The 26,666-nt window shown below is 37.4% G+C and overlaps 2 protein-coding genes and 1 long non-coding RNA gene across 5 annotated transcripts in view; 1 reads left to right on the forward strand and 2 right to left on the reverse strand.

The window, feature by feature from the left end:
* cacna2d4a (calcium channel, voltage-dependent, alpha 2/delta subunit 4a) overlaps positions 1–13,954 on the reverse strand; it is a 37,152-nt gene extending 23,198 nt beyond the window's left edge. Inside the window, exons 1-27 of one of the 2 annotated variants that reach the window (XM_079622237.1) lie at positions 13,505–13,954; positions 12,056–12,137; positions 10,872–10,988; positions 10,657–10,716; positions 10,408–10,570; positions 10,205–10,336; positions 9,827–9,887; positions 8,151–8,301; positions 7,952–8,026; positions 7,774–7,863; positions 7,328–7,441; positions 7,157–7,235; positions 6,159–6,292; positions 5,913–5,930; positions 4,827–4,904; positions 3,504–3,584; positions 3,243–3,317; positions 3,052–3,138; positions 2,884–2,955; positions 2,698–2,759; positions 2,542–2,609; positions 2,390–2,435; positions 2,209–2,306; positions 1,630–1,723; positions 1,432–1,524; positions 761–891; positions 603–674 (exon numbers count right to left, since the gene is read on the reverse strand). In XM_079622237.1, the coding sequence (XP_079478363.1) occupies positions 603–674; positions 761–891; positions 1,432–1,524; positions 1,630–1,723; positions 2,209–2,306; positions 2,390–2,435; positions 2,542–2,609; positions 2,698–2,759; positions 2,884–2,955; positions 3,052–3,138; positions 3,243–3,317; positions 3,504–3,584; positions 4,827–4,904; positions 5,913–5,930; positions 6,159–6,292; positions 7,157–7,235; positions 7,328–7,441; positions 7,774–7,863; positions 7,952–8,026; positions 8,151–8,301; positions 9,827–9,887; positions 10,205–10,336; positions 10,408–10,570; positions 10,657–10,716; positions 10,872–10,988; positions 12,056–12,137; positions 13,505–13,593 (2,422 nt within the window). In that variant the 5' untranslated portion in view covers positions 13,594–13,954. The remainder of the gene's footprint in view (positions 1–602; positions 675–760; positions 892–1,431; positions 1,525–1,629; positions 1,724–2,208; positions 2,307–2,389; positions 2,436–2,541; positions 2,610–2,697; positions 2,760–2,883; positions 2,956–3,051; positions 3,139–3,242; positions 3,318–3,503; positions 3,585–4,826; positions 4,905–5,912; positions 5,931–6,158; positions 6,293–7,156; positions 7,236–7,327; positions 7,442–7,773; positions 7,864–7,951; positions 8,027–8,150; positions 8,302–9,826; positions 9,888–10,204; positions 10,337–10,407; positions 10,571–10,656; positions 10,717–10,871; positions 10,989–12,055; positions 12,138–13,504) is intronic. The other variant, XM_079622238.1, reaches the window with a different exon arrangement.
* On the forward strand, positions 4,935–8,296 carry LOC307003595. Its single transcript, XR_013798756.1, has 3 exons — positions 4,935–5,038; positions 6,104–6,145; positions 8,222–8,296. It is a non-coding gene; the product is annotated as an uncharacterized lncRNA (long non-coding RNA).
* Positions 13,955–17,028: 3,074 nt separating the features above from the next.
* Positions 17,029–26,644, reverse strand: dcp1b (decapping mRNA 1B). Of its 2 annotated transcripts, none has more exons than XM_079622168.1 (10): positions 26,358–26,644; positions 25,200–25,353; positions 24,927–24,967; positions 24,512–24,639; positions 21,097–21,163; positions 19,980–20,103; positions 19,731–19,853; positions 19,016–19,639; positions 18,686–18,844; positions 17,029–18,054 (listed from the first exon to the last, which is right to left on the reverse strand). In XM_079622168.1, the coding sequence occupies exons 2-10, from the start codon at positions 25,341–25,343 to the stop codon at positions 17,974–17,976; spliced, it is 1,491 nt and encodes a 496-aa protein (XP_079478294.1). In that variant the 5' UTR covers positions 25,344–25,353; positions 26,358–26,644; the 3' UTR covers positions 17,029–17,973. The 2 variants fall into 2 exon arrangements, with proteins under 2 accessions (XP_079478294.1, XP_079478293.1); XM_079622167.1 differs by having other exon boundaries at positions 17,037–18,054; positions 25,200–25,358; positions 26,358–26,526.
* Between the last annotated feature and the right edge of the window lie 22 nt (positions 26,645–26,666).

Genomic DNA, 26,666 nt, shown 5'->3' on the forward strand with positions numbered 1-26,666 from the left:
AATGGAGAGAGATCCAGATTAAAAATCTAAATGAATGGATAAATGAAGGGGGCAAGCAGTGGCTGATTAGCATAGCAGAGTTTGCCCCTGCTGGTTGATAATGTAACTACACCATTTTGGTGGCATTAAACCTACTTTTCCATTGACTGCCATTCAAAATAACCATAACATTTATATTACAGTAGACTATAGCTTTGCTTGTGACTATTTTTTGAGGGCTCTAAAAGCTTGAAAGAGCAAATGCTAAAGGAATGAGAATACTAGCAGATAACGCATCCCAACTTCCTGTCCAGTGACTTCCTGTCCTTTAATTTATTTTCCTTTTCATGAATGCATTAATACAGTGCAAGTCATCAATTATGTGTGTCTGCGTGAGTAATGAGACAATAGCTCAAGCCAAGGTCGTGTTGAGGAAAAGAGATGTTCATGTTGGAGAGATGAACTCCATACATGGTTGCACATCCAAACATGGGCACGTGTGCTCACTCACACACTTTAAAATGGACAAAGATAATAGCAACTCGATGGGTGTCCTTTGATCAGCACAGACAAATATAAAAGAAAAAAGATTAAAAGATAAGAAAAGCCAGGGAAGATCATACCTCCAGCAATTGCTGTCTTTTTCTTTACAGTGACTGAAACAGACGTGACGGCAATCACAACCCTTCCATCCACTGCAGGGAAAGAAAAATAAATACTGAGCACAATACACTCAATAGGGTGTAAAGTCTTTTGATATGGACTGCAGGGTGCGGACTACCTCGTGTGGTGTCCTCTGGAGGAACGTAGTACAAAAAGCTTCCAGCTGGATTCTCTGCTGCACGCCGATACCAAACAGGGAAATGGTCCAGGGTAAAAATATTCTCCTTATCGGATGGAGTTAAGAATTTTCTGCAAAAAAAAAAAACATCAAAAAGAGATTCATATTTTATTGTATATAAACCTATGTTGATTATATACATTAGCATTTGTTCAGTGATTTATGTATAGCCACATTAATGTTTATTTTATTAATACCACATTCTGTTTTTTCATGTTAGTGCCTGTTCCTCTTTACCTTCCCGAAGTTGAGAATTTTATGTGAGGCTCTGTGGCCATGGGTGGCCTTAAAGGGATAGTTCACCCAAAAATGACAATTCTGTCATCATTTACTCACCCTCAAGTTGTTCCAAACCTGTATGAATTTCTTTCTTCTGCTGAGCATAAAAGAAGATATTTTGAAGAATGTGCACGGGTAACCAAACAGTTGACGGGTGCAGAAGAAAGAAATTCTTCTTCTCCCATTAGCAGAAGAAAGAAATGTATACAAGTTTGGAACAACTTAAGGGTGAGTAAATTACATTGTTGGGTGAACTATCCCTTTAGGAAAACCTATAGATGTGGTCTATGCGGTTGGGTCGTGATGTGGAGCTCTTAATTAAATGTACTCACTTCGCCACACGTTTCTCTACGCCAACATATCTGGTCATCCTCATGAGGCCAGAGCGTGTGCCCAGGAACGCTGTCTCCACACCCGCATCAATACTGCACATCGGAGGCGTGCAAAAGAATGAGAAAAGTCACGGCCGAGCACGTATTTCACTAATGAAACTTGTCTGTGATGATGTGTGCGTGGGTGGGAAATATTACCCGGAGGCATTGAGCAGCAGTGCAGTCCAGTAGGCTTCCATAGGCGCAGAGACGACTGCGTCAAACAGAGTCTGCTGCAGGAGTCTTTCATCACCTGAAGAACAGACAGAACAGAACACAACGAAATAGCAGATATCATCAAGCATCATTCATATCAAATTGTGTTTATTTGCCTATGAAAATGGTTATGCTGTACAGGGAATAACAGTTGCAAAGATATGAGATGATTTACAAGTGCAACTAAATATTTAGATTTGTGCCAAAACCTTGCAAGTGGCCAATATGAAACACTACAGGCAACAAGTACGGTTTGACATTAGCATGTTGCGAAAATAACCGTTTGTTACTCAATACACTTTAATATTCTGTAAAATAAACATTTTTTAATTGCAATGACCAATTATTATTGATACTTTACAATAAAGAATGAAATATGTATTCATTTAATTACATACTACACAGCTCACTATAGGTTTTGAACTGGGCATTTATATTGTGTTTGTTACTTAAGCACTTGTTGGCTTATTTTTTAAAATAAATTAAAACTTCTAGACTATAGTGTCTAACGGCAGAACTCACACTCCAGGTCTGGTTCTTTCCCTAACAGATATCGAACCACGGCCTGAAACTGTGTCAATTTGCGGTGATGTGGATCGATGTCTGTCTCGCAGTATGTCCTGAAACAGCAAAAAACTTACAATCAGGAAATATCAAATCATTTCCGATTCTAATCTAGTTCTTAGCCTTAACTAACACCCACCATTCATTAGCAATAGTAACATCAGATGCTGTCAGGTCATGTAGGCCTGTAGACAGAAAAACAACACGGCTGAGAGGATTTACAAATGAAAGCAGTAAGCAGACAGAGAAATTACATATTATTTTTGCTGGTAATAATTTGAAAATCTTTACCCTCTTCAACTGAAACATTTCCGATGAAAACATTCTTCCCGTGACCATTGGTAAGTACAATTCCAAGACTAAAAACATAGACACATAATATATAACACATAAGCAGAATTTAAATATACAGTCAGCATGTTTTAGACTCCAAAACATTGAACTCACCTGAATGGAGTTTCGTTGATGGTGGTGTAAAAATATTCATTTTTCAGGAAGACGACTCTCTTCTGAGAAGGGAAGACGTCGGCATGTGAGTATGACAGTCACGGCTAGGTTATTGTGGGATAAATATTAATGAATCAAACTAAAGTAATCTTATAAGAAGTGAATTAAAGGACAAAATCAACTCACTCCTTTATCTACTGTTGCTCTGACATCCAGAGAGATTGTCCCACTTTCCCCTCTTACCATTGCCGTTCTCAACTAGAGGATCGACACACACAAACACCTTGAAGCAATTGATCTAAAAATGGTGTGATGTGTGTGAATGTTTATTTATATGTGTGTTGTTCCACTCACTGCGTATTCTGTATCTTCCCACTCCACCTCTGACAGATCCACACTGTTATAGTTAGGCTTTGGCCTCAGCTTCTTACCGTCTTTATACTAAAACATCAACGTTAATGAGATACAAAATTAATAACGCAATGTAATCAACTCTTATAGACAATAGGTAATAGGTAAGATCTGTGGAATATTGTGGAGCTTACCAGAGGTCGAAGGTCAGGATGGGAGAGTATATAACCATTATTAGTATTTAAGAATGCATAGCCGTGAACTCCCAGCTGAAACAGCAAAGAAGTCAAAATAATAAATTCAGTAAAATCACATAATCAGTCAGCAGTTTAAACAATCTCTGTATGCAATAGTCTACATGGATAAGATATAGTCTGCCCTGTGAATGAAAAGACCTTAGATGTGATCAGCGTTATTGTGAAAAGAGGTATGATGTAAATAATTATGAAAGGTACCTTGTATCGAGGAGCCAATCTCATGAGCTCTTTTAAAGGGACATCAGTGCCAACCACGCCAAGGAGGATGCCGTGAGACAGCTAACGTTACACACAAAGAGAAAGAGTAAAGTCAAAACTATGAACAATACAATTTTAAAATAAACAGTTGAATTGAACAGATGTTCTAAAATTGTCAATGGTCTAAAACAGGTCTAATCGCATCAGCGTGTAGTAGAAAGTGTTAGCAGCATGAACTAATGGCAATATCTATGGACTTTTAAGGTAATCAGCTAACCAAACTAGTTACTTTTAATGTGGCCGTTTTATTCAGTTAATGAGAAGTAGAAAAAGTGAAAGCTTTTAGATATCAATTTGCATATGCAATTTTTCATCGGTTATGCTCATCTTTGGTAGGCTTAACTCTTTTGAAGGCTTCTCAAGTAAAACAGGAACTATATTTAACAAAGCACATAGCCTAGACCTGGACCAGAAGTGATGCAACCTTCATGATTTATATGTTTTTGATTGAATTCAAAAGCATTTTTTTGCAAATTCAGAATAATTTACTTAGAATCGTAATGAATAGAAATCTTAATAAATAAGATGTATTTAAAGGATTCCCTGCTGTCAAGGACAAATCAGTTGATTAGTTTGGTCTGGCATTCCCGCGCTCTTTTTTCGTCATGTGATAAAGCCATTTGAGGAAGCGTCGACTGAGAGTGTTTACAAATGGTCATCATCCTTTTTAGGTACAAAGTCGGGTCATATATTCAAATTGTAGCGGAATAATTTATATAAACATGTTAAGAGTGTTTAATAGTGTAAATTTAATGTTTTCGCTGGATTATGAGAGTTTATGTTAGATTTATAATCAGGGATGTGACGAACTCCCAGCAGTAACGTTAGGCTATAACGTTAGTCCCAATATCACAATCTCCCACTGTAGTTTAACAGAGAGAAAAAGGCTAAATTAATTGTTATGTAACATAATAAATTAGTTGTGAGCATTTTTGTAATGATTCGGTCTACCAATTCGTTCATTATTATTATTATTATTTATTAAAACATGAATGATTTATTCTTTATCTTTATTTAGAGATGGACTTTTATCATGACAACAACAGTAATAACGTAATTTTAATTATGTATAATTTATTAATTATTTATTTTTAATAATGATTAATTATGTATGAGCCCTTTTTAGACATTCATTATTCTTCCGCCCCTTTCTATCCTTGTTGAATGAGACTTAATTACATGATGAACTGAAAGAAAAAGAAGTTCCTGGTTTTTTTAGACTTTTTATGTGGAGCCACACTTTCCCTTATATATTCAACTCACTGTTTCTTCTTTCTTGCTGAACACAGGCATTGCCACAGAGGTCATCAACAGCAAACTCTCAGCCTGTGTGTTAAAAAGCTGAAAGACGAGAAAGAGAGAGAGACAACACAGACTGAGCTAATGGTAAATCCCAGCCAGGCCCGTGTGTGTGAAGTGGATGAAACCCTGAATGAGACCATAGGATACTTCCATTAAGAGCAGGTGCTTCACTGGTAGGTGGATTCAGTTCCTTATTGTTCTACCTTGCAATTGCAAAATACGGTAATGCAGCGGCATTACTATACAGGTGCACTAATATGCATCTATTCAATCATGCTTAACTAATGCACAGATAATGTTGAGTTAATCTGTGACTCATAAAGAACTAAACCATTCATTAATGATTACCGCAAGATCCACCCAAAATAAAGCGTTACCCAAAATACAGTAACTACACCAACACTGAAATTGACAAAAATGGCTTCAGAGTTTTTTAAAATGAATAGATATAATTTTTCCCACTGTTTTCTCTACAAATTTGAGCACAGCTTATCAAACAAATTTCAGTCATAACTCAGTTTTGACCAGACGTGTAGTTACTGTCTAGTCTATATTGCATTATTTGCATGGCATGTATAGTCATTGGCATCAACAGAATTAAAAATAAACTCTTGTAGGTTTCCACAGAATTCAAATCTTCAAAGAATTCAAATCTTCCACATTCAAATTTCCCCTCTTGGCTCCATGTAGCACAGGTATCATATTTAAATCCCCATAATCAATGCAGAAAATGTGTCTGTAGCTCCTTTTTGCCTCTGTAGCTATCATATTAAATATAAGACTTGATCACCCATTAATACACAAATTAACAAAACAGCACAATCAGATTTAGAACTGCAATTCTGTTGATTTAGACTCTACCAGACATTTGATGAGGACCTTGATCAAATTAAAAACTTCACAGAGATCAGAATTTCTAAATACAACTAAAATATATCTAAAAGAGAAGCTACTGTATGAACTCTAAACTGCAAGAACACATGAACTATTGCATTTGGATGTATACAGGATATATTTCGATCTACTGCGGAGAACGAAAGATTTTACCTCAGCTGTATTGGGTAGCTGGAATGGGATGAACAGGAAATAATGACAGACATAATGAAGTAACAGACATAACAAGATCACATCCGGAATCAGATAACGAAATCACAACATGAGAGGTTCAAGATTAATGTGGACAAAAATGATCAATATGAAGGTTTGGGACAATATGCAACATCACCTTTTGTGTACAGTACCGACTTCTGCAAAAAGAAAGAGAGAGTGAACGAGAAAAGGTAAGCAGCTCACCACACTGTCCATGTAAGCCTCTGTCCAGATGATGTCATGATCATGGTTGATGACCATTGGCCTGCTCAGCACATGAAGATATTCCATTACATTCTCCTGTACATCCGCCAGAGTAGAGATATGGGTGTAGTAACCTAATTACAAGCACACAAAAACAACGGTAATGTAAAAAATTTGATTTATTTATCTGTTACCAGCAGAGGGCACAGCTGTCACAATATTTAATTAAATTATAATAGAACGGGTTGTGGAAAGCATGGAAATATCATTCAAATTGTTATTTCCAAGCTTGGTAAAGGCAGGAGAAAAAGAAATACAAATAATTAAAAAATATGTATATATATTTTGAAAAAGTCGTGAAAATTTCTATTGCCAATGTAATTTTGCTTGGGTCTAACATATTTCATTGGCTTGACACTGCTCTTTGTTATTAGTGTTGTTATTGTTAACAAAATAAAACTATTAAAAATGACTAGTAAGTGCAGTAAAGCTGAAATAAAGTAAAATCTAAATATTGATGAAATAAATAAATAGAGGAAAAACTTAAATTAAATACTTAAATACTTAAAAAATTAGAAATATAATTGTTCTAAGAACAATTAGAAATGTATTTCTTGTTTAGAAATGAAGTACTAAATTACTAAAACTAAAATAAAAAATAAATTAAAGATAGAAATAACACCTAAAAATTATAAAAATGAAAAAAAAAACATGCAACAAATGACAAAAATTTAAATGTAAACTGAAATAAAAAAATGACTAAATACTATAATGATATATAAATAAAACTAAAATATAAATATACAGTAATACGATTTTTTAAATTCTGTAACAAATGGAAAAGAAATGGGAATTGAAACCATTGTGCTCACAAAAACATCTGCATTATAAAAACTGTACAAAGTGTGCACATCACACATTTTCTGTACAAATAAAAGAACTCACTAGCTCAGGCAGTTTCCCACAGTGCTCTGCTTTAATTTGCAGTAGGATCTCACCTTTATTGTTGCAGGCAATCCATTTGACATTGTCAGCAAATGTTAGCTCTCGTCCAATTAGATATGAGAACACGCGCACCTGTTTGATAGTGTATTATGTTATCAGATTGTGCACACAGGTAAAGCATGTATCCATAGTGACTCGTTGTTTGTTTGTGCACATTTGGGTACCTTGCGGTCTGGCCAGTTGAACTCCTCAAACACCTTCTGGAAATCCTCCATGGCTCCATCAGTAATCAGCATTATTGCCTGGTTACATAAACTACCCCTGCCTTCTGCTGCTGCCTACGCACACCCAGAGCCTTTTGATATATCAGAATTTCCAGCCCGCTCTCATGAAAGTGTGTATCTATACCAGAAATGTTATTTCTCGTGCCATTTATGCCAAAAATATTTTTTGCGTGCATATGATACGCACTTTATGGCACGTACTCCCCACCCCTAATCCTACCCAAAGGGTTTTCAGTGCGTCGCATATGCACGGCAAAAAAAAACATTTTTGGCGTATAAATGGCACGAGAAATAACATTCGTGGTATAGATACGCACTTTCATGAGATCGTGTTGGTATTTCTATATGGATAAATATACATCCCTCAAACACTAACACACACTCACCTCGTTCAGAATCTTGAAGGACTCTTTCATGGCTTTTTTCACCTTTCCTTCACCTTTTACCTGCAATTCCTCCACCAAAAGTTTGAAGTGCTAGAGAGAGTTAGAATGCATGAATGCAGCAAATATTGAAATCTCAACTGGCAACTGAATTCACTGCTCAAGCAGAGTAAAACGTTACCTCACGGTTGTCCAGGTCGGCCTGTACCAGTGTGCCTTTGAAACAGGGCTCTACATACCGAACATAATCACTGTACTGGAAAGAGAGAAAATATGAACTCTTATTGAGGATAATAACTAAGATTTACATGGAAGAAACTGTATTGCTTGCCACTTGTTTTGTGTAAAGCCTGGTTTAGTTTGGAAATTTCTGTTCTTACCGCAATGACGTTGACAAAGTCGTTTTCGCCGAGTGTGTCTAGAATGGTGTTGATGGTGTGTTTTGCAATAGTGAGCCTCAAACCCTTCATGCTGCCGCTGATGTCCACAGCGATGATGATGTCTTTGGGGGACGTGGCTGCCTGGATGTACCTGAGAGAGAGAACAAAACAGAAGTGTTCTCAAGGATACTTTGTCATACAGTTGGAGAGAAGTGTTTTTAAAGGTCTTTTTGAAATGCTTACGAGCTCAGATCAGTGTTGTTAACTGAAACTATTACAAATCGTTATTTGAAACAAAGCTGAAAATAAAATAAAAATATTTGATGAAAAACCTAAACTTAAAACTTAAATATTGCCTAAAATAAGTTTTAAGTTGAAGTACTAAATTGACTTATAGTGAAACAAAATCAAATAAAGTTAAATAGAAATATTAAAAAACTAATAAAGATGACAAAACAACAACAAAATGGCTAAAACTAAGATAATACTAAAATAACTCCATACAGTCAAGTCACACTTGACTAACAGTCAAGACCTTTCACAGTAATAATTCCTCAACCGGATAACAGTGTGTGAAATCTCATCTGGGTAATGTTCTGAGAGAAGGAGATAATGGGATCACTTTAAGAAAGTGAGAGAGAGACTGAAACTAAAGACTGGACATCACATCAATAGTCCGTTATTCACATTTTTAATTGGCTTACTTGTAGTTTTTTAACTTACTCGTGTCGCAGAACTATATATACTCAGCAAGTGATCATTGTAGCTGTTAGATATAGGAACGTAACACAATACAACGGGTCAGTACTTTGCGTTCATTACTGCTAAAGAGATTGTGTGCATTAGCTGTAATAGTGTTAGTCCTGGCAGAAGGCGTTTAAGGAAACTGGGCAGACGAAGCAGCCAGTCACGGAAAGGAACCTAGATTAAAATCTTTCACTGAGATCCGACCTGCTGCTCCTTGACCCTGGACTGCGGCCAAATCACTAATCTTTTGATGTTGCCTTGAGTCCTTGACGGTTTTTGAATTTCTGTCAGGAGCGTCACATTTTAAAAATAATTCAACTTTCAAAGACACAAGACCTTTTTCATTTTGTTTCATTCTTTTGCATTACATTCAGCTGCCACTCACACATCCCACCAACTAGTTGATGTTTAAGTGTGTACACTGCCATTCAAAAGTTTGGGGTCTGTAGGATTTTTTTAATGACTTGCATAGAAGTCTCTAATGCTCACAGGAGCCTTCATAAATCATTCTAATATGCTGATTTGGTGCTTAAAGCATATATCTTATTATCAATGTTGTATGTATCAAACAGTTGTACTGCTTAATAGTTTTGTGAAAAACCTTGATACATTTCTTTGATTTACTGTATTGAAAGTACTGTTTCAAAGAACAGCATTTATTTAAAATAGAAATGTTTTGTAACAATGTAAATGTCTTTAGTGTAACTTTTTTTCCGCATAAATTTAATGCATCCTCGCTGATTAAGTGTTAATTTCTTACAAAATAAAAAATACTGACTTAACAATGGACACTATTGTAGTTTTATACAGTACACACACACACACACGCGCGCGCGCACACGCGCACACGCGCACACACACACACACACACACACACACACACACACACACACACACACACACACACACACAGAGACACTCAAACTAACCAGTTGCGATTCCTGCCATCAAAAGTGACAACTCCATTTTCATCAGGTGTCCACTTGATACCTTAAAAAGCATAGAATTTAATGTTTACTGTCTCCTCTCCATGAGAGAGATGAATAAGGATTTCTGAGTTCATATGCATGTAAGATCTGGGAAGCCTGCGTTTATCAGTTTGGTTACTGTGTCAATACTGTGATGACATGATGATGAATGAGAGAGGCAGAGAGAAGAGGCCTGAGTCATTGTCACAAATAATTACACCAGTAATTCGGTGTCAATCAGACTCTCATCTCTCTGTCCTGTGTCTGAATGAGCATAACTGCATGTTCAGTAGTAACCTGCAATGGTGCATTTGAAGGGCTAAGGCTGTTGATGATTACCAGGGTAAAGTCTGAAAAATCCAGATGAACTGCCGAAGTACTGCCAGGTTAGAGTCGGGTCCTTCTCAAAGTTACTGATAAATACGTCATTCAGTGCTTCTGACATAAACACTCCGTTCAGAATATCAGGATCTGAGAGACAGAGAGAGAGATCTGCTTTATCTTCAGTTTCTAATCAGGGAAGAAAATGCACTGTGTCTTACCTTTGTTATAGACATTGGTGGGCACTTGTATGACACTCTGCTGAGTGTTGACAGGCAGTTTGTTGAAGTGTTCATTCTCCTCCAGTGGAAATTCGCCGCCCAGCTCCACATTGTTCCCATCCTCTTTCACTTTGTTAATCATCATGGAGTTGTAGTAGTCAAACTGCAGAACAACAAGTGTAAATATATGAATATAGACTGAGGGAGGAACTGGAGAATAAGGGGAAGGATGGACGATGGATAGCTCACCTCTAATGTGGCATTATATTCATGATATAAATCGGCATCCTCTGCTATCTCTGCCATTCTCTGTATAAAACACATAAATAAATTCAGGAGATTGCCTTCTTTTTGATCTTCCAAAAAACAACAAATATTTAAATTAAATAATTAAAAATGTATAATATTTTGTTTTTATAACTGTTTAGAATTACACATTACTACAATATACTGATTTCTCTGACCTTGACCGACTTCATCTTCCTGCCCAGCATGTTCTCCATTTCTTCAGCAAATTCCTTCACCATATTTAAACCATCCACTTCCACCATCTTGATAATGGGCTCTACATCTTTATATTTCTACACACACACACACACACACACACACACACACACACACACACACACACACACACACACACACACACACACACACACACACACACACACACACACACACACACACACACACACACACACACACACACACACGTTTTATGGGAACTTACATAAACATAATGATTTTTATACTGTACAAACTGAATATTCGATCCCGTAACCCTACCCATAAACGCAACCCTCACAAAAAAATCTCTGCATTTTCAAAAAACATAATTTAGTATGATTTATAAGCTGTTTTCCTAATTGGGACCAAAAAATGTCAGCACAAGTTAAAAAATTGCTAGAATTACTATCTTTATGGGGACATTTTATTTAAAGCAAAGCAAAGCAAAGGTCAAACTCTAGATCAGCACTCTATCAAAGGCCACTGAGTGCAGGATCTCAATGAATCCATGCTCTCCACCAATTGGCCATTGGAACACGAGGTCAGACAGGGATAATCCACCTCCACAAAACACTGTAAGAGTACCATGGCTTTATTCTGAGCTTAGATTAGACACAGAAAAACAAAAAAGAGAGAGAAGGAATAGAGGGAGGAGGAGATGCTGCAGTCTGGGAAGGTTAATCCTCTTCCTGCCTCACTTTTCAGGCACATCCTGCTGTTGTGCTGCACTAATAAAGGGCCTTAAGGTGAAATAACACCTACATTATTCAGGTCAGATACAGTATAAACTGGTCGTTATATGTCTTTCTGGTATGCAGATGGGCTGCTCGTAGGCTGGCATCGGTTCTGTGGTTAACAGTAGTGTTAATTAGAGTGTAGTGTGAATTCAAACAGATGCCAGATAACTGGACACAGCTGCACATGACATTTACCAGCAGTTAGACTCATTGCTAATGTAGTGATTTACGGATAAAACCTGCTTGCGCTGCAGATTATCAGACAATATCAGAAATGTCCCTGATTGGTTTGATATAAGGATTGAAATGAGGGGGTAAAGACAAATTTTCGTAATAAATAATTGCAGTGCTAAACAGCAGAAAAGTAATAATTACTCATTATTTTACTGTCACAATAGACAAACCTTCTGTAAGAGTTGGGCTCCCGAGTATCTGTTTGACAAGGCCAAAATCTGTTTTCCAAAGGCATTGGCCCACTGTTGAACCCTGTTCAAAACACAAACGAAAAGCATTAGACATCAAATCTAATTAATTTTAAAATGGATCTTAAAATAAATATCAAGTAACTGCCATTTCAGACAATAAAATGTCTAGAGGAGGGACATTCTCATTCTAGAGAGCATTTGATTGGATGAAAATCTGTAGTATAGGATGAGTCGTCAATATTTTTAGTCTAGCAGTTTGGAGTAAGGAAGATTTTTATGTTGTTGTTGTTGAAAGAAATGAATACCTTTATTCAGCATGGACATACTAAATTGATCAAAAGTGACGTTAAGAACATTTATAATGTTACAAAAGCATGCTGTTTTTTTTCTATTCATCAAAGAATCCTTCATCAAAGAATCCTTAATTTATCACTGTTTCAACAAACATATTAAGCAGCACAACTGTTTTCAACACTGATAATACAATATTTCTTAAGCAGCAAATGAGCATATTATGATTTCTGAAGGACTGTGTGACACTGAAGACTAGAGAAATGGCTGCTAAAAAATCAGCGTTGCCATCACAGGAATAAATTAGCCTACATACAAAATATTAAAAGACAAAACAGTTATTTTAAATTGTAGTAATATTGCACAATACAGTATTACAGTTTTTACTATATTTTTGATCAAATAAATGTACCCTTGGTAAGCAGACTTCTTTCAAAAAAATCCAACCACAAACTTGAACGGTAGTGTATATGTTATCTAACATATTACATCCGTTATCTACATATGGACTAAAAGCTAGAAATTTTGATTAATGGCAAGGAGATCCTTGAAATCAGGCAACAGAAGCAGTTAGCAGCAATTTCTTTCTCAAACATGGAGGATTTTAACTGATAGTGTGGGAAAAGTTTGTTATTGGAAATTGTTACAGGGGCACAATTTTCTGCTTTTGCTCTGTAGTGTGCTGCTAAAGATTTTAAGCTTATTAAGGTTAGCTTGTTTTCCATAATTTGACTTTCAGGAACTAAATTAGCCCCCAGAGAGATCAAAAAGTCTGTGTGTGGATTTTGAGCGAATGTTGCCAATTGGAGGTTAAGCTTTGGCTTACAGTGCTTTTACAGTAGCTGTATTCAAGCAGTGACAGGAGGTGTGCAGGTCATGACCTGCACGCATTAAGATGAGATCTGGGGACATGTTGAAGTTCTGCACAAGGATTCAGAGGAGTGCTATAGTTTTTCATCTGTACTATGAGTTTCTTAAATGTGTGAGGGCAAAGTCCATATTTATGTTACATTTAGCAATACAGGAGCCTAAAAAGATGATAGTTTATCTCACATTGTGCATATCTTGTAGCTGTGGGGTTGCTTGCAAGTGTTTTGAGGGTTAAGCTAAACTTGTGCTGAGATGAACTGGACTCACGTTTCAGGCGATATCCTCTGAGCTTGTGTTTGGATGGTCCAACTTGAAAACAGCACCCAGAGCAGTGTGATGCCCTTCATCCTACCCATCAACCCCTGCCACGTGCATAAAACAGCAGTTTGTGTGATCTCCAGCTCACTGGATCCTGAAGACAGACTATCTCCGGTAATCCCAGTCTAGTCTTGATATCAGATTGTAGCCAACAGACACTCCGGAAGCTTCAGAAGTGTGTTTTGGATGACACAGAAATCTTCCCGGAAAGTTCTTGTGAAATAATGACATCCGGCTCTTTTTTCCCCATTCCTGATCATCCCCCCTTGATGTTTACATCTCTTCTTTCCATCATTCTCTTCGTCACACCATTTCTTTATACAAATCCTCTGAGAGTCCTACCGATGTCTTCTCTTCTCTCTCATGCTCATCTTGTGTTCAACACAGCTGGGAGGAACTGAAACAGAAGCAGAAACACTCACACACTGCCTTTGCCCTCCCCACTATGATAATCCACATGGATTACACTCAACTTCCACAGTGGGGGAGAGAGACAGAGAGGGAGAGATGTAGAGGATGTGGGGTGGGTGAGGGGCAGATGCATTGGAATCGAGAGATAAAAAGAAAGAGAAAAGGGTGAGCGCGGGAGAGGGGTTCTGTTATAGGATTATTAATGTTTCGGGAGATGGCCCTTGTCTTTCCAGTCAGAAAGAAGGGACACTGAAGCTGCACTTGAAATGAATGAACCTGCAGTGGAACCTACAAGCAAATTAAGCTAGATATTTCCTCAACTTTTCTTCATACTTTCTAATTTTTCTGAGCCATATTGACTTTTAAACAACTGCCCAAAGTGATTTTTACTGCATTGAGACCCCTAAAGGGACATGGTGATGGTTTAAAAAAAAAAAACAGATGGGATGGGATGAAAAAATATATTTAATTGTTTTTGCATTCTCTCGCAAAAGTATTGTATTCTGTCGTAATAGTATTGCTTTCCCCCCCGAGAAACTTTCAGTTCGCTTCCAAAACATTTGCGCTCTCTCTCTAAACTATTGCGTTCCCTTGAGAAACTTTGCGTTCACATGCCAAAGCATTGAAATATATTTTTTCCTCCCACCTCATTTTATTTCATCACAAAAGTTTTTCAATAGAACACAATTTTTCAGCAAAACGGAAAAGGTTTGAGCAAACTGATTTTCTTGAGGAACGCAAAAACATCTTTACTGCCACTTTTTATCACTTTAATGCATCCTATTTTTGAGTATTTTAAGTTAAACAAATCTTACTGACCTGAGTTTTGAACAGTGCATGCTGTGAACACATTCCACTAATGTAATTTTTGAAGAGTCCAAATATTTTTGTCTTCATTTCATACCATATCTATTGTTTTATAATTTGAAACCCCCAAAACTTTTTTTTATTTTATTAAATGGGCTTCTACTTTTCTTTAAAACAATCATCTTTCTTCCAGTGAAATCTCATTAGACTTTAATAGCAGCAGTATTATTTTAATAATAATATACATCGGTCGTCCTGTTTCCCCTAAAGCGCGCACACACACACACACACACACACACACACACACACACACACACACACACACACACACACACACACACACACACACACACACACACACACACAAGATTGTGAGTTTGTGTCCAGATGTCATGCTCTGGATTTTTTCCGCTGACCTAGTTAGTGTATATACGGCTTCATCCTTCAGACAGATGCACACCTGTGCTTGTGCTTGCAGATGTGAGCTGAGGATTTCAGTCTTGTGAAAATGAAGGAAACCGTGACTGATTACAGAATGATGCATTTTGCACACATGTAATGTTTCAAAAATATTTCTATTTAAAATAAATGCTGTTCTTGTGAACTTTCAATCGGTTTTGCTCATATTTGGGTGCAACTATTTGTGAATGCAGTCTTAGCATAAATGGCTTCTTACAAAAACATGAAAAAACTTGACCCCGAACTTTTGACCAGTAGAGTAACAAAAGTTATCTTTTTAACGTTGGTCTTTTAATATCCCGGTTTTCATCCAAGTACATATTTCTGTTCAAAACCTAGGCTACATTGTATAATCGACATATAAAAGGCAACCTACAGTTTTCAGCATATTGTTTAATAAATTCACGGTGTCTTATAACCATGCATCTGGCTAGAACTGTTACAAATATTTTTTTATTGTAAATTGTATTGATTTTAATAAACTGATGTTTATTGTTGTTATTAAGTCTTGGTATTGAACCCCATTATCTAAATGTCAGGAAAATAAATTAGACTGATGTCAAACATAAATGCTATAATAAAACTAATCTGTAATTACTGACTTTACACAGGGTACAAAAATACCCAGAGGGAAACACACATGCTTGTGATCCCTTGTTTCCTGTATTCAAACAGTTGGGTCGTAATGTGACCGTGTGTGAGTGGGACAGACCATACAAATCAGCTGAACCCAACACAGTCTAAGCATGAAGCATACATTTATAATCTATCACCCGTAACACCACGTGCACTCCTGGCTGTAGGCATACTTATTAAGATTAAAGCGCTTATTTTAGATTGCTTATGAGTTCATCAGCTCTAATGCTTATGATAACTGCTAGCTCATAAATCCACAATCAGTTATTAACTGGGAAGACTAGAGGTCAGCAAGATGTCTTGTTAAAAGGGTTCCCACAGCCTTTAACCAATCAAATTCTATGACTTTTTCAGTTGTTTTTAATTACTGTATAAGTATTTCTATTTATATGTCGGGTAACAATCCTTGGAATTAAACTGATTTAAACAATTATACTTATTAGTGTACACATGTTGACAATAAAGGCAGACTCACACCAAGGACAATAACTATAATGTTCTAAAGAGAGTCCACACAACAACTATATAGGTAAACTCCAGCTGATGAATGATAAAAACATTGACAGCCAATCAGAATCCATCCTGCTTTAAAGAGCTTGAGAATTAAAAGCAACAGACAACAAAACTGCAGCACATGTAGAATAAACAGAATGACATCGTCCGCTAGTGTGGACGCTAATATAGTTATCGTTCTTGGTGTGAATGGGTCCTGAGATTTTAATCTGGTCCAATAGAGGACTGTCATGCTAACCCTGGGCAAAGACTGCTTTGTTTTTATTTAAGCCATCAGCTAGTTGATGTGGATATGGTTTAGAAAAACCCATCAACATGCATGAAAGATTTTTTCATGTTTTTGAAAGAAGTCTTATTCTCAAATATTTGATTAAAAATTTAGTCAAAACAGTAATATTGTGAAATAATGTTGTAATTTGAGTTTTCAGCAGCCGTTAGTATCACATGATCCTTCAGATGTTTCTAATTTTGCTGCTCAAGAAACTGTTCATATTATTAATTTTGAAAACAGTTGTGTTGCTTAATATTTTTGTGGAAATGGTCATATTTGTTTCTGAATTTTTTGATGAATAGAAAGTTCAAAAGAACCGAATTTATTTGAAATATAAATCTTTTGTAACATAAAAATATCTATATTATCTAAAAAATATATTTTGATCAATTTAATGCATCCTTACTGAAAGTATTAATTTCTTTCAAAACAATCAAAAAATATCTTACTGATCTTAAACATTTGAATAGTAGTGTTGTGTATAATGAAACATTTCACACAGGCTTCAGCCAAAACCAATAAGATCAGAGAGCATACACTATATGGGGTGTTGAGACATTATTTTAATAGGAAAAACAAACGGCAGAAAATAAAAATTGTTTAAAATTTTAACCCGTTGATTGGAAAACACTGATGACATGGTATTGGGTTGTTCTTTTTAAAAAAAGGGAACCTAAAAATATTCCAGCATGTTGATATAAGAACAGAAGTAATACACCATAGAAAAATAGAATATATATATGTACACACTCTTGTTTGTACATTTAAACAAAATCAATTTTCAATTTAAAGATGTGATTAAAATGAATTCACTCTTCCTGCTAGCTTGTGAAGGGATGAAGACGCTTTCTGTCTTGTCGGCTGTGATTTGAAGATGATAGAAACCAAGACAAGACATGTTTGTTTTGTTATTCGTCATGTTATTTCTATTATATTTGAGGCTAGGGTCCTGTTTTTTTCTTTTGTGGGTCTGTTTAGATATGCAAAGGTAAAAATGCCTTCATAAAAAGAAGAATGTCTTTCTATCTTAACACAGCACATTTCCAGCTCTGATGTCTGAAAGCTAAGTGAGATTTCCATTATAAAATTCTCCTTCCAAAAAGTAAAATACTTAAGATTCCCACTTGTTAAAAAATGTAAATTCTAAAATTCATACAATTTGCAACCAAACTGGTTTTCCTGTTGTGAATTTGTCGCTGAGGAGCTGAACTCATTGGACGCTACACTCAGAACAGTTGGGTAGTCCTGAGATGGGATGCAGATATGTGTGCAGAGCGTGAAAGCTGCATGTATATGTACACGCTTGGATGGTGTTCCTGCTTTAGAAAGGTTTCGAGCTGAAGTCTGTTGCGACACGGGAGACGTATGCTTCATAGATGGTGTCCAGGAATGAGGCATCATTCTGAGTCACAGAAAGAGAAACCAATCAGGTAGTGCAGCGACTTATATAGAAAAATCTAAAATTCTATTAAATGTTAGATATACTACTGTTCAAAAGTTTGGGGTCAGTAAGTTTAAAACAATAATAATAAAATAATACTTTTATTCATCAAGGAAGCATTCAATTGATCAAATGTGACAGTAAAGACATTTATAATGTTACAAAATATTTATTTTTCCAAATTAACACTGTTCTTCGGAACGTTCTATTCATCAAAGAATCCTGAAAAAAAGTATCACAGTTTCCACAAAAATATTAAGCAGGACAACTGTTTTCTGCAATCAAAAATGATTTTCTTGATCATGTGTCACTGAAGACTGGAGTAATGGCTGCTGGAAACTTAGGTTTGCCATCACAGGAATACATTACATTTTAAAATATATTCAAATAGAAAAGTTATTTTAAATTGAATTTTCAATTTTATATATATATAGTTTAAATTTCACTATATAATAAAATACAATTTTATATATACATGTATGCAATTTTATATGTATATATGTATATTGTTTTGAGGCAAAATGTTGGTGCATCTCTAAACTATATAATTAATATTGTAATAATCCAGATGGACATTAACATTGGTTCTGACCTTGATAAGGTGTATCAATGTAGCCTGTAGTTGAATCTTGCTAAGTGCTCTGGGTTCAGCTGGTTCTGGTTCTGCTCTCGTGGCTTTAGTCTGGGCGAACACACTGGGTGACAGGAGGGTGGGGGCTATAGTTGCTGGGATACGCTGCGGTGAGATCACCTGCGCGCACGCACACACACACATTAAATCACAGGTTACAGATACAGGATGCTTCAGAATGACTTGCTAATTATCTAAAAATGATATGTCTGTGTAAGGAGCATGAATACAACAGATGCCTAAAGATTCCCAAATAGTTTAAACAAAATAACTGACACTGATTTATTTCACCTGAGTCAAATTGGGTTGGCTGAGACTGGAGCTGCTGACGGTCAGGCTGGGCTGTAGGAGCTCCTGACGGGGATGGAGCTCTTGCTCCTGCTGTACCAACCTGAGCCTCTGCAGAAGCTCATGAGGCGACACCACATTCCCTGCCACTCCAGCAGTTGGCGCTTTAGTTGGGACATGGATCAGGTGCTGAGCCAGTACCGGCCCGGAGGCTTTAGCCATGGGGTGGAATTGCACTCCACACTCTCCCTGACTTAATAGTAAGGAAGGCATCCCAGGGGTGCCTGCCACAGGAGGAGGGTTCATTAGCAGTTTTTGTATTGGGTCAGGATGGTTCTGGGCTGCCCCGTTTTCACACAGACGGCTCTCTGGGGATTCAGACAGAGGCTGCAGCAGTGAACCAGACATGAGTTTGTGGATGGCTGGACAGTGCTGCATGGGGGTGCTGGACACCACAGCGCCCCCTGCCGGAGAAGGATCATCATAAGACAGGGAGCGGGCCACAGCAGACCGTGCTGGACCTACCCTGCTGACAGACGAGCTGGGCTGTGGTGAGACCGAGTCCGGCTTTGACTGAGCACCAAACAAAGTGACAACTGAGAGGTGCTTTGAGTCCATTTCTGCATCCTAAGAGAGAATCAAATGTTGTTATTTTTTCACACATTCAAGCATTTACAGAAAACACAAACTGAGTCACAAAAATGCAGAGAGATTGCACCTGCTGTGTTTGTCCCTGAATGTGTGCTTCCTGTGCTGGTTTGAGGGGAATGGGTTTGATCAGATGGGGGTTTCCATAGATGACACCACCACTGCCAATTTCTTTCGGCTCACTGAGTTTTCCCTAAAAAGAAAGAAAAGGGGGAAAAAACATGAGTAAGAGAAGTATACTGTGCACTGGTGACCTCTAGTGCATATGAAGCACCTTAATAGTTGTGTAAGAAAAGACTTTAAGACTTGTGTGTCTCACCTTGTCATAGTCATCCCGTGCTTTAGTAAGCATCTGCATTATATCCACGCCTTGCTCTGCTGATCGTGGAGAGACACAGCCAGTCGCTATTTGTGGCTGTAAATGCTGTTCCAACCCTGCCAAACTGACACGCACAAAGAAAGAGTGAGTGTATGAGAAAGTGAGAGCTAGGGTTAGAAATCAGCAAACCGTTCTTGTTGAACTGTTTTTTGTTTTTATAAAAGATTAGGGTTTGTTAACAGCTTTTTATGCCAAAATGAAACAAAGTATTAAAATGCTCAGTGTTTCCTCTGCCTCAAAAAGAACAAAATAACAAAGACAAATTGTAAGCTTGATGTTGGAATTTATTGTGATAAAAAGATTGGGTACTGCTAAATCAGGGATATCTAATCCTGCTCTTGGAGGGCCAGATTCAAGCATATGCTGCGTCCCAATTCGCATACTATCCGTCCTAATGGTCCTACTCTGATGGTCTACTTTTCCGGTTAGAATCTGAATGGACGAGAATTTTCGATTAGAACAACACGAATAAAAAGAGATCGACAAATAGCAAATATGCGAGACTGACGGATAAGTAGAGAGGTTTATAGAGTTAAGTTATAGAGGTTTAGTAATTACCGTAGTCTCGAGATGACGCCCTATTTAAACACAACTTGATCAAATCAAGGTCTTCAGTATCACTAGAAACTTACAGGCCTTTGTGTTGAAGCTGAACTTTGCAGGTCAGTGGCCCTCCAGAAGCAAGATTTTACACCTGCATTAAATCCATTTTTTATTGCATTGTCCTCGTTGTTTGCAGCAAAACAAGTGTAGCCCAATTTGTGAATGAATGAATTATGAGTAGGCTCTTGTAATGAAAGTCTAAAAAAGTTAAAAGTCTTGAATCAGTCTCAATGTATCGCTACTATGTGAGGTTTAATTATTAGACACATTCTGGAAATAAAAACATTAACATGTGTTAAGTATATGTTATGATTCATCATAAATGTACTAGAAGACTAATTAAGAAAATTGTTAAGGAATACGAATCATTACATTTAATTGAAATCAGAACCAGAATCATCCCAAGTTAGAGCAGAGAAAGTTGTGCGAGTTTGCAAATAGAGGAAACACTCACTTCTTCATGAGCTCCGCTATACGCTGACAGTCTTCTTTATCATAGAACCAGATGCCAAAGATGGACACTGCCAATATATATACACACACAGATTAATATAAATATCAATCACATTTAAACCAAAACCAATCATGATCAGAAAAAAATACAAATGTTTAGCACATGATCAGAATAAACCAGTGGAAAGGACCACTGAAACTGACAGCATACATGCACTAAAAATGCCATCGTACATACACACACTCCACTCTAGCCGACATTCCTTTCCCAAACAGTCCAAACTCCCAAGTGCCCAAGCAGAACTGGAGCCAACTGCTGTGCCAGTACACCAAAATGTCCTTAAACACCAAGATGAAGTCTTCAGATGCTTGTATCAACAGTCACTGGTCAACCGTATTGGGAACAATTAACAGAGATTTCAGTGATGGGTTCAGACTGTGGTTCCTCATGAATCCCTTATGAACTAAACTTAGAGCCTGGTGCTGACAGCTGAATCAGGACCTGTTCCATTCACCTCCAGAAGTAGCAGAGTGATGATAAAACCCAGAGCAGTAAAAGAGAGAGAGAGAGAGAGGAAAAGAGAGAAAGGGCTGGTGCTATATTCACAACCGTTCATTCTCAGAGCAGAGTGCACCACATGGGTCAGCGCCTGGGGGAAAAACCCAAACAAAATACTGCCTGGGAACCGATGAACACATCTCAGAGTGAGTGAGAGAGGGCTATGAGAACAAGGAGGAGGAGGACAGAGAGAGTGATGAGAGGACACAGCCAATGCTTTTGAAGTTGAACTTCGCAAAACACAACAAAGAGAAAAGAAAAACAGAGACCCAAACTGTATACCCTCGCTCGTGTCAGACAGAGTGCATGAGCGTTTGCTGCATGTTTTTCTGAATGGAGCTGAATCCACACACGCACTGAGGAGACTGTGAACTTCTGACCGACTTCAATCTGCCGACCAAAGCTTCAATCTGCCGAGGATTCAAATCTCAGAAACAGAAAGAAGATGCTGCGGGAGCTGTTCAGTCGGCGCAGGCTGAAGCACGAGCGACTGGAGGAGGAAGTAGAGGTGCGATTCAAAGGAAAGCTTGTGTCGGAGAGAGAGCTGGGCTACACGTTTGTGCGGCCAGGAGGTAAGAGCTTTGTATACTTAACAGTCCTGCTGAAAGACTCGAGCTACACTGTCACAAATCACAACCACAACACTGCGTTTGTTTAAGAGACGAGCTGACAGAATCCAGCACCCTCGGCACATGAGGGAGAGCGTTGTGTAGAAGATAGACAGTGCAGGTCTTACTTCCTATTGTCTAAAACCTCATTAGTAGTGTTTGCAATTTATTATTGTTGCCTCGGAACCATTTGTTCGGTTAGGATATGAACAATACCTCAAACTAGGTCTGTGTGATTTGAAATTGCAATATTTTTTTTTAAATCCAGGTTTCCAGAGTTTGTAGGGCTGTACAATTGGGCAATTCTGTGATTATATATCATTATGGTAATTATATATAATAATAAGAATTATATAATAATAATGACTATTATTATTATTACTACATAATTACTAAAAAATTAAAGAAATTACTTTAAGTGAAAATTCTCTTAAAAAAAATTAGTATTTAAGAAAATAATATAAGGATCATTTTATTTTACAAATGTAAAAATTCATAAACATTAATTTGTTTAGATTATCTAGAAGAACAAACAGTGTGTTGGTCACAAAACTTGTTTTCTGCAATAATCCAAGTCAAGGGAAAAATCCTACAGGCTTTTTGTTGAGGGAACCATGAAGATGTTAACTTCCAGGTTGGCCTATAAAATTATGTCATCCCCGCAGAACTCTATCATTGAGACTTGTTGGTGGGCTCTTTTGACTAAGAAACTACCCAGAACACCTTAGAATGAACCAATGAACTAAGAACCACTTAAAACATCTTTACAACTGCAAAGCAAGGCTTTGGCTACCACTCACAACATTCTACCATTGAGGCAGTGGAGATAAAAAAACAAAACACTTGGTGACAAATAATTTCTATATGCCGACACGGAGGCAGCGAGTATAAAGTTTCCCGTCAGACAGTTAGCAGTAGCACAGATTTTACCATCATCAGCAAAGCTCAAACATCAGTTTTGGACCGTCTGAAACATCAGGATCTACAATGATTCATGTAATCAGCCTGAAGTACTTAAGGCTTTTCCGCATGCACTCTATTTGCAGGTCCCTTTATCATGAATTTCCTTGGAAGTCTGTGCATGTGTGCGTGTGAGAGGGGCTTGTTATCTAATCACGATTGGCTGGTCGGGTCTGTGATGCTGGCAGGAAACTGGAAGAGAAACACACACACTTCTCTGCACCATATAAGGCACTGTGGCTTTGGAGCCTTTCATGCAGGCAGGCCTGCCAGCGATCTCTGATCTTTCTCTTCCTCACACTCACACACAGACGCCAGTCTGACAGCTCTCTCAATCCAGACACACTTTTATTGCTGTTAAGTTCATTTTTTTTGAATGGATACAACCGTGTGCTCCCTGCCCTGTTTATACCTGGTATTAACATCCGTTTCCAGCCATCTGTTTGACACTGGGTGCTAAATACACACCCAAATGGGGTCCAAAACATTTTTGAAATTCATTCACATCAACCACATTCAGGGTGGTCAAAACCATTGCACTTATAAAGCCCAAAGTTAACTTCCCTTGTCCGCATTTTGCTTCGGCTTTCGGACACTCATCAACACAGTCGGCGGATGTCTGATTTTTGTGTCATCGCTGCCTTGTGCGTGGATTTGCAGTGATTTGAACACAGAAAATAAAGTATACCATGGTCTTACATGCTCATGAGTTTGAACAAAGCAAAGAACCACCTATTTCCGATTCAGATTCAACTTAAGTTAATGCAAATTAAGTGCACATTACTACAAGGTGTTAACATTGATGTCTCAGCGGACTACTTAAAATGAAATCTCCCAAGACGGGTCTTAATAACAGATGTAAAGAGAGAGTAATTTTGTTTGCTGAACACCAGAGTTTTAAATGTCCCTGACAGCATAGACCAAGAAATAATAGATGAGCCCATCTCCCAAAATCTCATGTACAATCCTTCATGAAGGCATTCTTGTAGCTTAAGCATTAGAACATGGCACTAGCACTGGCAATATTATGGGTTTGATTCCTAGGGAATGCATGAACCGATCAAATGTATATCTTTAATGCAATGAAAGTCGCTTTCAATAATACTGCATACATGTAAACGTAATGCACATTGAGTTTTTTAATCCGGTCTGTTATAACATAGACATTTCTGACATGGATACTTTACTCTCATCTCATTATGTAAGGATTAATTTATAATAAAAAAAACTCGATATTTTTTTACTCTTAGTTTTACTTTTTTAAATATTTTACAAATATAGAGACTTACGGCGAGCATTCCTGTACAGGAGAAATGGATGCTGCAGCTGGAAATCTAAGTCTTTTGTGATGGGTTCGGTCAGGTTGTCCATACTCAAGCGATTCAGGATGGTGAAGCCATGTCTGGGGGTGGCAAGCCTGATGAACAGAAAACTGACATTAAAACTCACAACATGAGTGGGAAAATAAACCTTATAAGTCTGAAGGACCTAAACATCTGTGAGTGGAAGTTTTGCAGTGTTAGCGCAGTCAAGTGTATTATATCAGAAGGCTGAAGAATATCATGAAGGTTATTTCTGTGATCCTTTGAACCACTTCAGATATCTAGGGCTCTGATTCAGGACCACATGTGTGTGTGTGTGTGTGTGTGTGTGTGTGTGTGTGTGTGTGTGTGTGTGTTGCTTCACTGCTGAAAACATACAAACCTGTTATAAACAAACAGTGTTCCCTCCACATCTGTCTTTTCCTGCAGAAAAACAACAACATTTGTATTTGTCTATTTATTAATATTTAACGTAGACATAAATATTTCTAACATTAAATTAAAAAAATCCAATTTCTTTTTTGTTTTTCCATTCAATCATTAATATTTATAGCTTCTAAACAATAGTAATTAATCTACCAATAATACTGTCATTAATGGTAAATAATCCACCATTAATATGGCCATTAATGGTGTTGATATCATTAATGTTTACCCATTCATTAGTGGTATTGTTGAAGGTGTAGAGTGCTACTTGGCTGGCCAGGTCTGTGATGCTGCTGATATAAGGGTCGAGTCTCTTCAGGGCAGACAGACTCATGGACAAACAGTTCCCGACGCCTCCTGTGATTGCAGTCATGGCTCCAGCCCTGTTCTAGAAATAAAAACTTTCAGACTCAAGATTACAATTTAAAACATTCAAATCAAAGAGTTTATTTCCGACAGCAGTCAGGCCGCTCAATAAATAGTCTTAGAGTAACTATATAACCCTACTACAGCCACTTGTTTGCATGCACACCATCATAGCCCTATTAGGAATATTTATACAGAGCTACTGCACAGAAATCTCCTTAATACATTTCAGTTCATTGATCTTTATATTGCACTTTGTGTTTTTTTCTGGACATCTGCATATTGTCTTGTATGTCTTATATATGATCAAAAGCTGTATCTACTACAACAATCTCCACCAACCCAGTTCTATCTCAACTCTCAATAGCTAGCTTTTTACCTCTAAAAATGTAAATATCAAATTGAATAAAAATGATAGTTTAAAACGATCAAACCTGAATGCATTTAAATATTTGATAAAAGTAGGCCTGTTGAAGTTGTGAATGTCATTACATTTAACAGAAATTTACACAAATCAGGGCTGTATGTTTATGCATTAAAATAACGGAATAAAGAAGGGATTTAAAAACAAAAACAAATGTGTGGCAGGTTACATGGTACCCGTGCAAAACCCACATCCATGATGAAGTGAGGTTGATAAGGAGATCCAATGCGGTTGCTACAGTGTTCTAACTGTTTGTTTACTTGCCCGGGTTTAAAGATCCCACCCCCAAGTATTTGAATGTTTACAGACTGCTTTGGTTCGGGTCGCACGCCCAGCCGTAAATGCGATTGCTTAGAAAATATAATAGCGCGTCTCGATTTGAGTCACCATTCTGTAGCACATTGTGAAAGTAAAGTACACACAGGAGTTTCATATTGCGGATTAGCACCCAAATCCCCAACAGTGTATGAAAAATAGTAATACTGATGCTTGATTTAGAAAGTAATAATTCATGCATCTATAAGTTTACAAATAAATAAATGAGGCCTTGGTGAGCTGATGTTGCTCCGTTATAGATAGAACTTGAGTGAAACTTACCTGCACTTCAAATAACGCACAAAACCTAAAATCCCTTTAAAACGAGGTCCAACTCTGTAAAATAGCACTGAGGCACTTTATTTACCGCCTCGGTCTACTGGTATATGTTTTCAATGTTCTGCAAATCAGTAAACCAGGAATATAGCGCTTCATTTCACTTATCTAACTCATTACCCACTGCCGTTCTCGCCATGTTTGCGCTGTCAAGAAGACTGAACGAGTTGATCGCGGATCGCTGAGAGGGTGCGCACACAGGAAAAGTAATCAATGTGAACGAATAACCGATGAGCCTGAAACACCGCCCCCTAC

This window comes from Phoxinus phoxinus (genome assembly GCF_949152265.1).
Source record: "Phoxinus phoxinus genome assembly, chromosome: 9".
NCBI classification, from domain to species: domain Eukaryota; kingdom Metazoa; phylum Chordata; class Actinopteri; order Cypriniformes; family Leuciscidae; genus Phoxinus; species Phoxinus phoxinus.